Raw genomic sequence first — 13,696 nt, 5'->3', positions numbered from 1 at the left:
CTAGAAGTACAAAAAGGGAATTAAACTATAGTATAAAAGTACAAAGAAGCCCTGAATCACTGAGATGCAAGCTGAAGAAGCGCCAGCAGAAGATGAAACGGGATGTATGAAAATGGGAAGAAGGGGTTTTTGTGATGGGAAGAAGCAATTGAGATGGATGGATGGAAGGAAGAGAAAGGGAGAAGAAATTGATGAAGTCAAAATTTCCGGTCCCTAATAATCCCTTGGCTTTTCCGAATTCATGCTTAGCGCCTGGCGAAAAGCTAGTACGAGTCACGTGCCGGGGTACGGATCGAAGTCTATAGAACCGTAGAAGCCAGTAAGTAGTAGACTCTAAGGAAGTGGCGCCTCCGAAAGCCGGATAGCCGCGGAAGCCTGATTTCTCAGGCTAGACTTTGGCAGCTACCGGAAAGAGCTAGCCACGCTAAACCAAAAACTACCGTGTTGTGCCGTCATACCTTCTTTCTCGGCCTCGCCCTCACGCCGTCTCCACTCTGGTATAGCATTGTGATCAAGTGCAGCCATCACCTCACGATTGTCCATACAACTGCCTTTGGAAGAATCCCAGCCACGGTCTTCTTTGGAATTTCGGGACCGTTGATCGGGCTCCTCGTCTCCTCTCTTTGTACATACCTAAGCTCTTCAGTCGGCCAGTGTCTGGAGCTCTACTGCTCATGAATCACTGGACGTATTCACTCCATTTGACCATGCGGCGTCACTGATGCCTCCCTCTCCCGGTCAATCATGACACTAGATTATTCTATACTGTTGGTGCTCGTTCAGATCTGAAATAACATTGGCTTTCTAATTGACTAACGATGTCCCGATGCCTTTGGAAGCTTCCCTACCGATTCGCTGATCCTGCCCACGAAACGCCGTTACTTTCCCTTCAAAATCCCAAACTTGTCAGTGATCCCTCGTTTCTACACCCAAGCAATCTTACTGACGCCGAGGGCTCCGGTTCCAGTCATCATCAGCTCCGCCACTACATAAGCACCGCAGATCCCGATCGTGTATATTTCGTCGCCCATAAGGTAGTCCACTCGATCCACGTGAAGTCGCAGAGATGGGATACGATTGAACGAATACCATTTGAACCGAAATGCCTTGCTGCAGCATATGGGTGGATCGTTGTTGGGGGTTCTGATAATGGGGAGTGTGCATTTATTAGTCTCCCTGGCCGAGATCCGCGTGCCGCAAGTGATGCAAGGTCAGGACTCGGAACAGCAGACGTAGATACCGCATTGCCCATTGAGCTGGACGCGGACACAAGGGTACCAACAGCGCCACCAGGTGCTTCGACAGAACAACGACCATATCTTGGGGTTCTAGAGAGTGGCACTGATCTGCCGGAAATCTTCACCAAAGCGCTGACCGGCAGTATCGTGAATTCTGTCACAATCCATCGCTTGCCAGCCGACGAAAGACTCGGATTCGCCCATGAGGACATCGCTGTATTCAGGTATGCATGTGCTGCTGCATGTTGAGCACTTGACCTAACAAACAATGGATAGTAATAATGACAAGACGATCAAGATCTTCTCACTGACGCGGCGCCAACTCCTCGAAACCAAACATCATCCCAAGTGTATGAACTATGCCGTAATTTCCCCAGACTCCAGACTCCTTGCGGCCGTGGGAGACGTGAACTTTGCATACTTCTATCGAATCATCCGAGACCCGAATAGTATTGACTTCGGATGGGGAAATGAGCGCTTGTCAGGTTGGACCTGGGATCTTTGCTGTCGGATAGAGTTGCCTCTGAGTACCGACTTGAATATGAGCCCGAACTTCGACGATGGTAGCTGTTTCACTATAGCCTTTTCACCCTCGAGCCGGTTATGCGCCATTGGCTCACAGTCCGGTATCATCAGCGTTTTCGACGTAAATGCGCTTCTTGAGTGTGTCTCTGGAGCACAAGGCTGCGAAGCTCGCGTGGCCTTATTTCGATCATCCCGAGCCGACTCCGCTGGCGCAGTACGCAGTATGGCGTTTTCGCCAGAACCGTGGGATCTTCTGGTGTGGGTTGAAGATACCGGAAGATTTGGAATAGTTGATATTCGCTCCGGCTTCTTTCGCCGGCAGATTGTGAATCTGGATAGAGACGACCCCGAGACGCAAAAAGTCCGACCTATATATAATTCACCATACTTGGTACGCTCAGAAGGTGAAGAAAATGATTTTGGTACGAGAGATGAGACGGGCAATGTCCACCAAGCCGTTTTAGATTTGCTAAACGGAACGTCATTGACAGGATTGAATACCGGCACCTCTGATAGAGTAACCTCATTGCGCGAAAGCGTTCAAGGGCTCACTGAAAGGGAACGACAGATCATCGAGTTTCTCAACACGGCTCGGTCGTCATCTCGACAAGAAAGTGATGCAGAAGATCGGGCACCGAGTACCGACAGTCATTCACGGCAACACGCCACTTCATCATCCCTAGGTGGTGCTACTGATAATGCTGATCACCCCTCCCGTACTACCTCACCATTCCGCTCTACAGATGCCGCGCTTCAGGAGTTCTTTCGGGAGCACTACCCTGGACGGGCTGGTTCTACAGAGCGAAGCTTTGGCCAAAGACGTCGTGCGTCCATTGTGATATCGCAACCTAGTCAAGGTGCAGACTCGGCACCCAACACGCAAAGTGGCGACGACAGTAATAGAAATACTACGTCTGACTTTCAGTTGCGACTTAGGTGGACGGCTTCGCCCACAAACATGCAACCCTCAGAAGGCACTTCACATAGCAACGGTGCTAGTCTTGAACATGAGTTGGAAAATACCGGATCGGGCACCGATAACGGTCAAACGGGTTTGAGTGCTGGAGCAGAGGTCTGGAATATAGCTTACCCCGATGAAGAACCGCCAACGGAAGCGTGGCAAACATCGCAACGGTCGAGATCGATTCCTCGTCGTATTCCGCGCCCCGGTGCTACGACAGAAAGTCGGTACGATGCACAACGCGCATCAGCAGCAGAAATGCGGGCTAGCGTAGCCGCAGAACGACTGCGACGGCAACGACTTGCAGCTAATGAGGTATATCTCTCTTTTTCTCTTTTCCGTTCGTCTTGCTAGAATATCCAATGACTGACGCGCGACTTCAGATTCGTTCGCCAAGATGGATTAGGCATATTTTGAGTAGTGACCAGGCTGACAGACATTTTGGTTACGTGCCCCAGGACCAAGATCCTGCAGATACTGCAGGAGTTGGCTGGGGCGCCGATGGTAGAAGCTTGTACGTGACCTTACCATACTTTTCGTCTATAGATAGCTGACACACTGGGATATAGGTATATTGGGACGGTAGAAGGGATCTTTGAATTCCAAATCAACGTGCAGGACCGCAAAAGTTTTCCAGTCTTTTCTTGCCGATAAGGATGAGATTGTTTCATCAAGGCCCTTCAAGGGTGTTGTTTTGGTCTCTAGTTTGTATTCTTGAGCTGATGTTACATATATGATTTACCCCAATGATCCTGTTAACTGTCCTCATGGTGCTTGGACTGATGAATATACTATGACACATGGAAATCCTTGCATAATGCATCCTTTGTTCTATTTTTCTCCTTTTTGTTGGTGGTATATTTATGATGACGCAAAATATCTAGTTTATAAATGAATTTAGTGAATAATACTTATTTGATTGACAAAGACTGCTTCATATATCCACTTGCAATAGATATGTTTCATGAATGGAAATCATATGATGGTAACGAAAAGAACAAAATATCAGTATAAACAAGGCCTTTCAGCAAAGCAGGCCTTGTGGGGATGTACCTTCCCACTGTTCCCAGACTGTCGTGGGGTTATTTTGGTGGCTCCACAAATATCAAATCAGCACTTGGGTTATGTCACAGCTGAAGTCAACTTTGTGTGTGTGCAAGAAGACAGACTCGAATCCTTAAACTACCAGTCATAGGTATCTGTCCCTGTCTCAGAATACTGAGCTTGACGCAGCATTTGATAAGCGAGTTAGAAGGAGTTTCAGACATTGGCTTGCTCAAGCCGTTTCCTCATCGGCAGCGTGGGAAGAGGTTGCTTACCGGTATTCTACGCTTCGGCAACGACCATCAACCTTCCCTCAGCCTTCTAAGCTCCAAAGAATACAGAAGAAGGTCTTTTTGAAGTATCTTAATAATATTTTAATCACTATCTTCACCCCGGGCACCTCTTCTACGGACACGATCCATATTCTATATCTGCGTTGACTGGTCTCATCTGAGTCTTTCGCGATGGTAGATATTCTATCCTCAAAGCTGAGTCAGCTTCGTCTGAGCTCAGACAAACTGGATGCCGCAAACTATGATGCACGACTCATCGAAGAAGAAGATGGGATCATAGACAGCTCTAGGTCTCGGAAGAAAATTCGCCGCCACAATGAGGACGATCTGAAGAAGGAATTGGAGGATGAGTTTCTTACCCCTTCACCGCGATTTAGCCCAGATTGGCTGAATAGACTACAGAAGTAGATCTCTCTCTGTCGCATGATTACAAATGACCCGTGAAATGGCTACTGATTCTTTTATTAGGAGATGGGATGTGTCTATTGATTATCAAGACATTTTCGACGTGGCACACACTCAGACCCGCACTATCATTCGCTTCAACCGCGAAGGCCTCGAGGGCCGAGTGACGGGTTACCATGAAATGACGGTACCCGCCAGCAGCGCTACAGCAAAGAATTCGACCTCGTTATTGAGACGTCCAGCGGCCCGAGCAGATTTTGTCCGAGGTGCTGCTGGGTTCTTTCCCTTTGCTCCCGGAGGACTGGACGGAGTTGAGGCTATTGCTGAAATGGAATCTGAAATGCAAGCTAGTGAACAGCAGCGAGGCATGGGAAAGCAAGGACTCGACCGCATTATCAATTTCGGCACTGAAGGAGGATTGCTAGAAATCCCACCAGGGTTCACACGAGGACTCAATTTGAAACAAGCCGAATCAAAGACAGCGAAAGAAGATGATGAAGAAGTGGAAAAAACTCTGGACCAAGAAGAAGCCATCAAGGTTGAACGTCCTGAAATCGATGGAAACGCCGAGGAATACAAAGAAGGTGAAGAGGAAATGGTAAGCGAGGAAGAGGAGGAGGAGGAAGAAGAAGAAGATATCGATTCCTTGCTACCAGTGGAATTTCCTGCTTTCGAACCCAGAAGTCAGCTATTTGCAGCTACAGCACAGAAAGGTGGTCGCGAATGGGCACATGTTGTTGATGTCAACAAAGAAATCTCCAATTTCCATGATCTGGTACCCAACATGGCGAGGGAGTGGCCATTTGAGCTCGATACTTTTCAGAAAGAAGCAGTCTATCATTTGGAGAACGGAGACTCGGTATTTGTCGCCGCGCATACTTCTGCTGGTAAGACGGTGGTAGCAGAATATGCTATAGCCCTTGCTGTCAAACACATGACCAAGGCAATCTACACATCGCCTATTAAGGCCCTCAGTAATCAAAAGTTCCGAGACTTTCGAAACGAATTTGACGATGTCGGTATTCTGACTGGTGACGTCCAAATATCGCCAGAGTCCAGCTGTCTCATCATGACTACTGAGATTCTGCGAAGCATGCTTTACAGAGGAGCAGATCTCATTCGTGACGTCGAGTTTGTGATTTTTGATGAGGTGCATTATGTCAATGACATGGAAAGAGGTGTTGTCTGGGAAGAGGTTATCATCATGCTTCCAGAGCACGTCACTTTGATTCTATTATCCGCTACGGTACCGAACACCTATGAATTCGCCTCGTGGGTTGGACGCACGAAGAAGAAGGATATTTATGTTATTTCCACTTCAAAACGTCCAGTGCCGCTAGAGCACTATCTCTGGTCAGGAAAGAGCATGCATAAGATTGTGGATTCTAACAAACGTTTCATCGAGAAGGGCTGGAAGGAAGCTGACGATATTCTTTCTGGACGGGACAAGCAAAAAGCACAAAAGGCCGCCGAGGCACAGGCTCAGTCCCAGGCCGCGCGAGGTGGTCAGCAGGGTAGAGGCCGGGGTCAAGCCAATGCTAGAGGAGGTCCACGAGGTGGTGGCCAAGCACGAGGCGGCCCTCAAGGCGGACCAGGTGGGCGAGGAAGAGGGCAGCCTGCTAATCGAGGAACGGGGAATATTGCTCGAACGGGACGAGGAGGAGGAAGGACCACGGCTGCACAAGACCGAAATGTGTGGGTTCATCTGGTACAACATCTACGCAAGGAGAATCTGCTGCCCGCCTGTGTCTTTGTTTTCTCTAAAAAGCGATGTGAGGAAAACGCAAACTCTCTCTCGAATCAAGATTTCTGTACAGCAACAGAAAAGAGTGCTATTCACATGATAATTGAGAAATCCTTGGCGCGGCTGAAGCCAGAAGACAGGGTCTTGCCACAGATTTTGCGCCTACGAGAGCTGCTGAGTCGAGGCGTAGCTGTGCACCATGGAGGTCTTTTGCCAATCATGAAAGAAATTGTCGAGATTCTCTTTGCTAGGACCTTAGTCAAGGTTCTCTTTGCCACGGAAACATTTGCCATGGGTTTGAACCTGCCCACTCGAACAGTGGTGTTCTCGGGTTTCCGCAAACATGATGGCAAGGGCTTCAGAGATCTTCTACCAGGCGAGTATACCCAGATGGCAGGACGAGCTGGTCGAAGAGGACTGGACACTGTAGGATTTGTGATTATCGTCGCCAGCGGTAAAGATGAAGCACCGCCTGCTGGTGCCTTACGACGCATGATGCTCGGTGATCCTACTAAACTTAGGTCACAATTCCGTCTGACGTACAACATGATTCTCAACCTTTTACGTGTTGAGGCTCTTAAGATCGAAGAGATGATCAAGCGAAGTTTCAGTGAGAATGCGACTCAAGCTCTTCTGCCGGAGCATGAGAAACAGGTGCAATTATCCGAAGCAAGTCTTTCCAAGATCAAACGCGAGCCTTGTGCCTATTGCGATGTTGATCTTGCGGTTTGTCATCAAGCCTCGGTGGAATACGAGAAACTGACCCGAGACCTACATTTGGGCTTGATTACGTCGCCAGTTGGAAAGAGACTTTTTATGATCAAGAGGCTTGTGGTATATAGAAAGGCAAGCCTGAACTTGAGATCTTACTAGTGTTTCTTTATACTTACAGATTACTCAGGACGGAATTCGTACCGCCGGTCTCATTGTTCGTGAAGGTATCAGTGGTGGAGAGCCAAATATCCAAGTATTGGAGATTGGTGCCGTTAGCGACAAGCGACACCCAAGCGACATATTGCCATTCCTTCCAAGCTTCCGACGATTTTTCCGAAACCTGCCTACAAGCTCTGCCGACATGTCCCTGAAGGTTTGCCGGGTTGCTTTGGCTGATGTAGAATGCGTGACCAACACCTTTGTCAAAGTTACAGGGCCGATATGGTACCTCAATATCAAGAAAGGTATGTACTTCATCTTTGACAAGCTCATAAACACTTATTGATGTTTTGCTTCATATAGAATCACTCAAGTTTGGCGATAAGGAATTATCAAAATACTGTGCATCATGGGATAGTCCTTTCTGGGATGAACTCGACTGGGATCGTGTAAAGGAACTTCAAATCCGCGAGATATTGATCAAGAGACAAGAGCAGGCTGCAATTGCACAGGGCTGTCACTGTCTCTCATGCCCAGATTTCCTTAAACATGTTTGTGTCCCTTATCCTTGACTACAATTGATAGTCATCAACTGACCTCTTCCTTTCAGTTCGAAATGCAGCACGACGAATGGCAGGTCAAAGAGAATATTTCGCAACTTCGTCAACTTATGTCAGACCAGAACCTGCAGTTGCTACCTGACTACGAACAGAGGGTTGAAGTTCTCAAGGAGCTCGGATTCGTGGATGCCGAGTCGCGGGTAATGTTAAAGGGAAAAGTTGCTTGTGAGGTAAGTTAGAACAGGCATTCTACGTTAACGTTGGCTTGTGTTGACTCAATCTAGATACATTCTGCGGACGAGCTGGTTCTTACTGAACTCGTTCTTGAAAATGTACTGGCAGAGTACGAGCCAGAGGAAATCGTGGCTCTTCTGTCTGCATTCGTGTTCCAAGAGAAGACGGAAAATGAACCGACACTGACGCCCCGCCTGGAGAAAGGCAAAGAAGCTATTATCCGGATTGCGGACAAGGTTAATGACTTCCAAATCCTGCATCAAGTCATCCTGTCGAGCGAAGACTCCAATGATTTCACTAGCAAACCCCGATTTGGTCTAATGGAGGTCGTGTACGAATGGGCGAAAGGCATGTCATTCAACCGAATTACCGATCTCACAGATGTCATGGAAGGCACGATTGTTCGAACCATCACTCGGCTGGATGAAACGTGCAGAGAGGTCAAGAATGCGGCAAAACTAGTTGGCGATCCGACGCTTTATCTCAAGATGCAGCAAGCGCAAGAATTGATCAAGCGCGATGTCATCTTTGCAGCGTCTCTGTATATGTAGGCTCTCGCTCGGGCTGAATGGGTTGGTTGTATAAGACAAGAATTATCCGACAGGTTTGTCAAAATGCTTGACTTTGTGTGTGTGGACTAGGTTTTACAGCTCTGCAAGTGTGCATATGACATGACCGTGACTGGCCAATGAGGCTATTGCCACTCACTGGGGAGGCTCAAGGGCAAAACGGCTTGTGTCGGGGTCTAAGCAGCCACATGGAGTATAAGCATGGGCTGTCTATCTATGATTTAGTCACAATATCAACACTAGACTCTGCCTTCATCAACCATCGCTTGTTGTTTGTCTTCGGGCAGGAACATTTATAAATTCCAGCATAATATTAATGACAATTAAATGGTCATTCTAGTCATAGAGATGATGAATTGTAGATATAGGGCTCGAGGGCAGTCTTGGCGTGGAGTCTCCCCAAAGGTCTTTGAAAGCTCTTAGCGGCAGAAAAATTTCCCAATTCACTTTCTAAATTTCTGTGCTCTGCCGTACCTCGTGTACCTACCCAAGCAAAAAGCCCACTCTTCCCGTGAAACGAATCCACTCAGCCACTACAATTAATCAATCCTATGGTCCTACCAAATACTTTTTTTTTCTTTTATCGTTTATCAAACCGATCAAACAGAGCAAAAAAATTAAAGAGGCTAAATTTTACTCCCCCTCTTTTCTGTGGCACGACATAGGTACCGCCGCACTACTATACCTTCATTTTCCACATTCTTGTTTGGGAACGTACATATTTTTCCGTTCAAGGTTTTGCGAGTGTGGTTTTCGTGATACCACCCCGCAGCCCAGGAGACTTCATTCTATTCTTATTTTTCATTTTTATTGAGTCTTCAAGCTTGCGATATTCTTGTTCGTGCTTGAGGCACACGGAGCAAGATGGATGTGAACGCTCTCCGGGACCGTATACAGTCGACTCTCGACGCGAATGCGGACACACGACGACAGGCCGAGTTGGACCTCAAATATGTATGCTTGACGTTGATCAAACATTTATCTTTTTTCTTACTAATTATGTCCTTCCTCTGCTATAGGCCGAGACGCAACCCGGCTTCACAGGCGCTTTGCTTGATATTCTGCAGGGCGAACAAAACAATGCTGTTCAACTTTCTGGTATGGAGAAACCGCCCCGCCATTTTTGTGTTCGAATCGCTTGTCCACACAATCACCGTTCCTGCTTTTCAACAATGCGGATAAAGCAATTATTCGTCTTTCGCGAAATGTTGCCCTTCGCAATTCCCACATCTGTGTGCTGATTTGCTTTTTCATAGCCGTCGTGTACCTGAAGAACCGCATCAACCGAGGATGGGCCCCCTCTGAAGAGACCAGCAATTACAAAAAGATTCCCGAAGAAGAGCGCCCAGCACTCCGAGATCGATTAATCCCCATCCTCGCCGCATCCCCTCCCAATGTTCGTGCGCAGTTCATACCGCTCATTACCAAGATCCTCTCATACGATTTCCCTGAAAAATGGCCTGGTTACATGGATATCACACTGCAGCTTTTGAACGCCAACGACGTGAATTCGGTTTTCTCAGGACTTCAATGTCTGTTGGCGATTTGCAAGGTGTACAGGTTCAAGGCGAATGAGAAGCGGAGTGATTTTGATAAGATTGTGGAGCATTGTTTCCCTCAGCTTTTGAATATCGGTAATAGATTGGTGGATGAGGAGAGTCTGGAGGCTGCGGAGATGTTGCATACGGTCGTCAAGGCTTATAAGCATGCTATTTATGTGAGTTCTATCCTTTTGTGGCTGTTTGCTATCAGCTGTACCGTCGACTGACTTGACTTGTGCACAAGTTTGAACTTCCGCCACACCTCAAAACTCACCAGGCCACCGTCGACTGGTGTACTTTGTTCTTGAGAATAGTGGCCAAGGCACCTCCAGCCAATTCGATGCTCGAAGACCCTGAAGACCGAGAGTCAAATCACTGGTGGAAGTGCAAGAAATGGGCTTATGGAAACCTTAACCGTCTGTTTGTTCGGTTTGTATATCTATCCTGTTTGCATACAACGGTCATACTAACACGGTACTGTGTAAATAGATATGGAAACCCCACATCAATCACCAAAAACACATCGCCCGACGTCACTACTTACGCAAAGTCGTTCATTACCACGTTTGCTCCCGAGATTCTGAAGGGATACTTGCAAGAGGTTGAGAAATGGGTCAAGGGTCAATGGCTTAGCAAACCCGTCCTTTCATACACCCTAATTTTCCTCGAGGAATGCGTGAAGCCGAAAACAACTTGGGACCATTTGAAACCGCACATGGACACCCTAATCGCACACCTTGTTTTCCCGTTGCTCTGCCAGAACGACGAAGATCTCGAGCTTTTCCAGACGGACCCTCCCGAGTACCTCCACAGGAAGCTCAACTACTACGAGGAGATTTCCGCTCCTGATGTGGCCGCGACGAACTTTTTGATTTCCCTTACAAAGAGCCGGAAGAAGCAGACTTTCAACATTCTGCAGTTTGTCAACGGCGTTGTCAGCAAGTATGAGAACGCACCGGATGCAGAAAAGATTCCTAGAGAAAAAGAAGGAGCTTTACGCATGATTGGATCTTTGTCCTCTGTTATTCTGGGTAAGAAGAGCCCAATTGCTGACCAGGTCGAATACTTTTTTGTCCGTCACGTCTTCCCTGAATTCCGAAGCCCTCACGGTTTCCTCAGGGCTCGTGCTTGCGATACATTGGAGAAATTTGAGCAGCTAGACTTCAAGGACCCTGCCAATCTGATGACCATCTACCGCAATATCTTGGAATCCATGGCCGATCCTGAGTTACCTGTGCGTGTCGAGGCAGCTCTTGCATTGCAACCCTTGATTCGACATGACGCCATCCGTACATCGATGCAACACAACATCCCTCAGATCATGCAGCAGTTGCTCAAATTGGCTAACGAAGTCGACGTTGATGCTCTGTCTAATGTCATGGAGGACTTTGTTGAGGTGTTCTCTGCGGAGCTTACACCTTTCGCAGTCGCTTTGAGTGAACAGCTACGTGATACGTATATGCGAATTGTCGGTGAACTTCTTGAGCGCCAGGCTTCGAAGGGCGATGAAGACTCTTACGGAGACTTCCTTGATGACAAGAGCATCACAGCTTTGGGTGTTTTGCAAACCATTGGAACTCTTATTCTCACGTTGGAAAGCACTCCAGATGTTTTGTTGCATTTGGAAACTATCTTGATGCCTGTCATCACCATTACTCTGGAGAACAAACTCTACGGTTCGCTACCTCCTTCATTATTTATTAAGTGTGAAATGCTAACTTGACCTGTAGATTTGTATAATGAGATTTTCGAGATTATCGACAGCTGCACATTCTCCGCCAAGAGCATCTCGCCTACCATGTGGCAGGCATTTGAGCTTATCCACAAGACATTCAAAGCCGGCGCAGAGCTTTATTTGGAGGGTGTGTACATTCATGTCTCTTGATAGTATATTGAAATGCTGACATTAAGTAGACATGCTACCTGCTTTGGACAACTTTGTTTCATACGGATCCGAAATGCTTGTTCAGAACCCTGCTTATCTCGGCGCCCTTGTCAGCATGGTAGAGGATATCTTCCACGACGAAAAGGTCGGAGGTGTTGACAGGATATGTGGCTGCAAACTCGCAGAGGCATTAATGTTGAACCTTCGCAGATACGTTGACCAATATGTCCCCGTCTTTGTTGAGCTTGCAATGAACGTACTTAACAGTGGTGACGCCAAGACCAAGTCCTACCGAGTTCATTTGATGGAAATGATTATCAATGCTATCTACTACAACCCGGCATTGACTCTGCAAATCTTGGAGGCGAAAGGATGGACGAACAAGTTCTTCAGCACTTGGTTCTCGAATATTGACAGCTTCCGACGCGTCCACGATAAGAAATTATCCATTGCAGCTATCAGCTCTCTTTTGACATTGAAACCGGAGGATGTTCCAGTTAGCGTTCAGCAAGGCTGGCCTAGATTGCTGCAGGGAGTTACGAGACTTTTCCAGACATTGCCTGCAGCTCTTCAGCATCGCGAAGCTGCTACCCGAGAGTCGGATTATACCTACGACGAGGAGGAAGATGATCTCGTTGATGAGGATACCGAGTGGGATGGCGAGGTTGAGTGGAACGATCAGGATGAGGCCGAGGGCGGTGGTGACGACGATGTCGCCGATGAGAATGCGGCATACTTGGATTTCCTAAGTCAAGAGGTAACCTCGTCTTCTACAATTATGAAAACAGATTGATGCTGACTGTATGACAGGCTCAGAAGTTTGGTTCTTGGGCAGACGATGATGATGACGACTTGGATGAAGAGAGTCTTCTCGAAACTCCTCTCGATAAAGTTGAGCCATATGGTCTGTTTAAGAATGTGTTGCTTGGTATGTTCTCTCAACCCCTCGTTTCGAATTACTGGTTACTGACTGCGCACCAGGCCTACAACAAGGACAACCACAATTATACGAAAACTTGACAAAGATCCTGACTCCGGAAGAACAACAAATCATACAATCCGTATTCCAAGAGGCCGACAAAGTCGACGCTGCTATTGCTGCCAGTTTAGCGAATGGTGGTAATTGAATAGATGGCCTTGAATGAGATACGATTAATTTCATTTCTTTCACCGTTTTCCTTCTCTCTTGGCGTTGTTTATATGTCGTTGTCGGATAGTCTGTTTTCTTCCGTCTTGAATTCCCACAATCTTGGAGAGCAAAGATTTGGTATTCAAGATCAAAATGCCCCTTTATGTCACTTATTCCCCCTTCGTCCTCATGACACAACCCCTCCTTCACCCTCCTTATCCAGCTATTATATACTTGCCCCTCGGTCATACGACATGGTGCCCATCTTTCAACAGTTGTGAACCCATGCATCAACTTCCAGATTCCCCAATACTTTTTCAATGTTAAATTGTTCTTTTTCAAGTCAAGTCCACATACTAAATTAAGTGCGAAAATTGCTGTGTGTTATGTTATCTAGATCGAATGCTACGCAGGAATATGGACCATACATTCTTCTTACTAGTCCAGTCATGATGCTACTTAAAGAGCCGATATGGGATCGATAAAGTCACTGATCTATTGGATTTGAAGTTATTCAATCATGAGGCCTAAATACATTCTAAATGCATCATATCCTTCGTCCCTTTCCCCTCCATCCATCCATCAAATCTGCCCGAAGAGGAAAGGTGATTAAGTAACCTTCTCCTTCGCATACCTCTCCAACGGGTGTTCCGGGTTACTCTCCAGCCGGGCTTTGGTTTCTTCTGACTTGGCCT

The 13,696-nt window shown here is 47.1% G+C and overlaps 3 protein-coding genes across 3 annotated transcripts; all 3 read left to right on the top strand.

Annotated features, from left to right (window-relative positions):
- Positions 1-744: 744 nt before the first annotated feature.
- Positions 745-3,378, top strand: EYB26_004741 (uncharacterized protein; the record flags this gene model as incomplete). The annotated part of the gene is made up of 7 exons (XM_054264032.1): positions 745-767; positions 840-905; positions 968-1,462; positions 1,515-2,185; positions 2,255-3,039; positions 3,108-3,238; positions 3,294-3,378. 7 exons carry the CDS (start codon positions 745-747, stop codon positions 3,376-3,378), a joined length of 2,256 nt encoding a protein of 751 aa, XP_054120007.1.
- Positions 3,379-4,232: 854 nt separating this feature from the next.
- Positions 4,233-8,428, top strand: EYB26_004740 (uncharacterized protein; the record flags this gene model as incomplete). The annotated part of the gene is made up of 6 exons (XM_054264031.1): positions 4,233-4,465; positions 4,530-7,056; positions 7,112-7,388; positions 7,447-7,634; positions 7,694-7,873; positions 7,928-8,428. The coding sequence occupies 6 exons, from the start codon at positions 4,233-4,235 to the stop codon at positions 8,426-8,428; spliced, it is 3,906 nt and encodes a 1,301-aa protein (XP_054120006.1).
- Positions 8,429-9,310: 882 nt separating this feature from the next.
- On the top strand, positions 9,311-12,999 carry EYB26_004739 (uncharacterized protein; the record flags this gene model as incomplete). Its single annotated transcript, XM_054264030.1, has 9 exons — positions 9,311-9,400; positions 9,466-9,544; positions 9,703-10,163; positions 10,232-10,416; positions 10,477-11,663; positions 11,718-11,849; positions 11,902-12,629; positions 12,683-12,800; positions 12,854-12,999. 9 exons carry the CDS (start codon positions 9,311-9,313, stop codon positions 12,997-12,999), a joined length of 3,126 nt encoding a protein of 1,041 aa, XP_054120005.1.
- Between the last annotated feature and the right edge of the window lie 697 nt (positions 13,000-13,696).

Source organism: Talaromyces marneffei, chromosome 3 (assembly GCF_009556855.1).
Source record: "Talaromyces marneffei chromosome 3, complete sequence".
NCBI classification, from domain to species: Eukaryota; Fungi; Ascomycota; class Eurotiomycetes; order Eurotiales; family Trichocomaceae; genus Talaromyces; species Talaromyces marneffei.
This window is presented reverse-complemented; position numbering and strand designations above follow the sequence as displayed.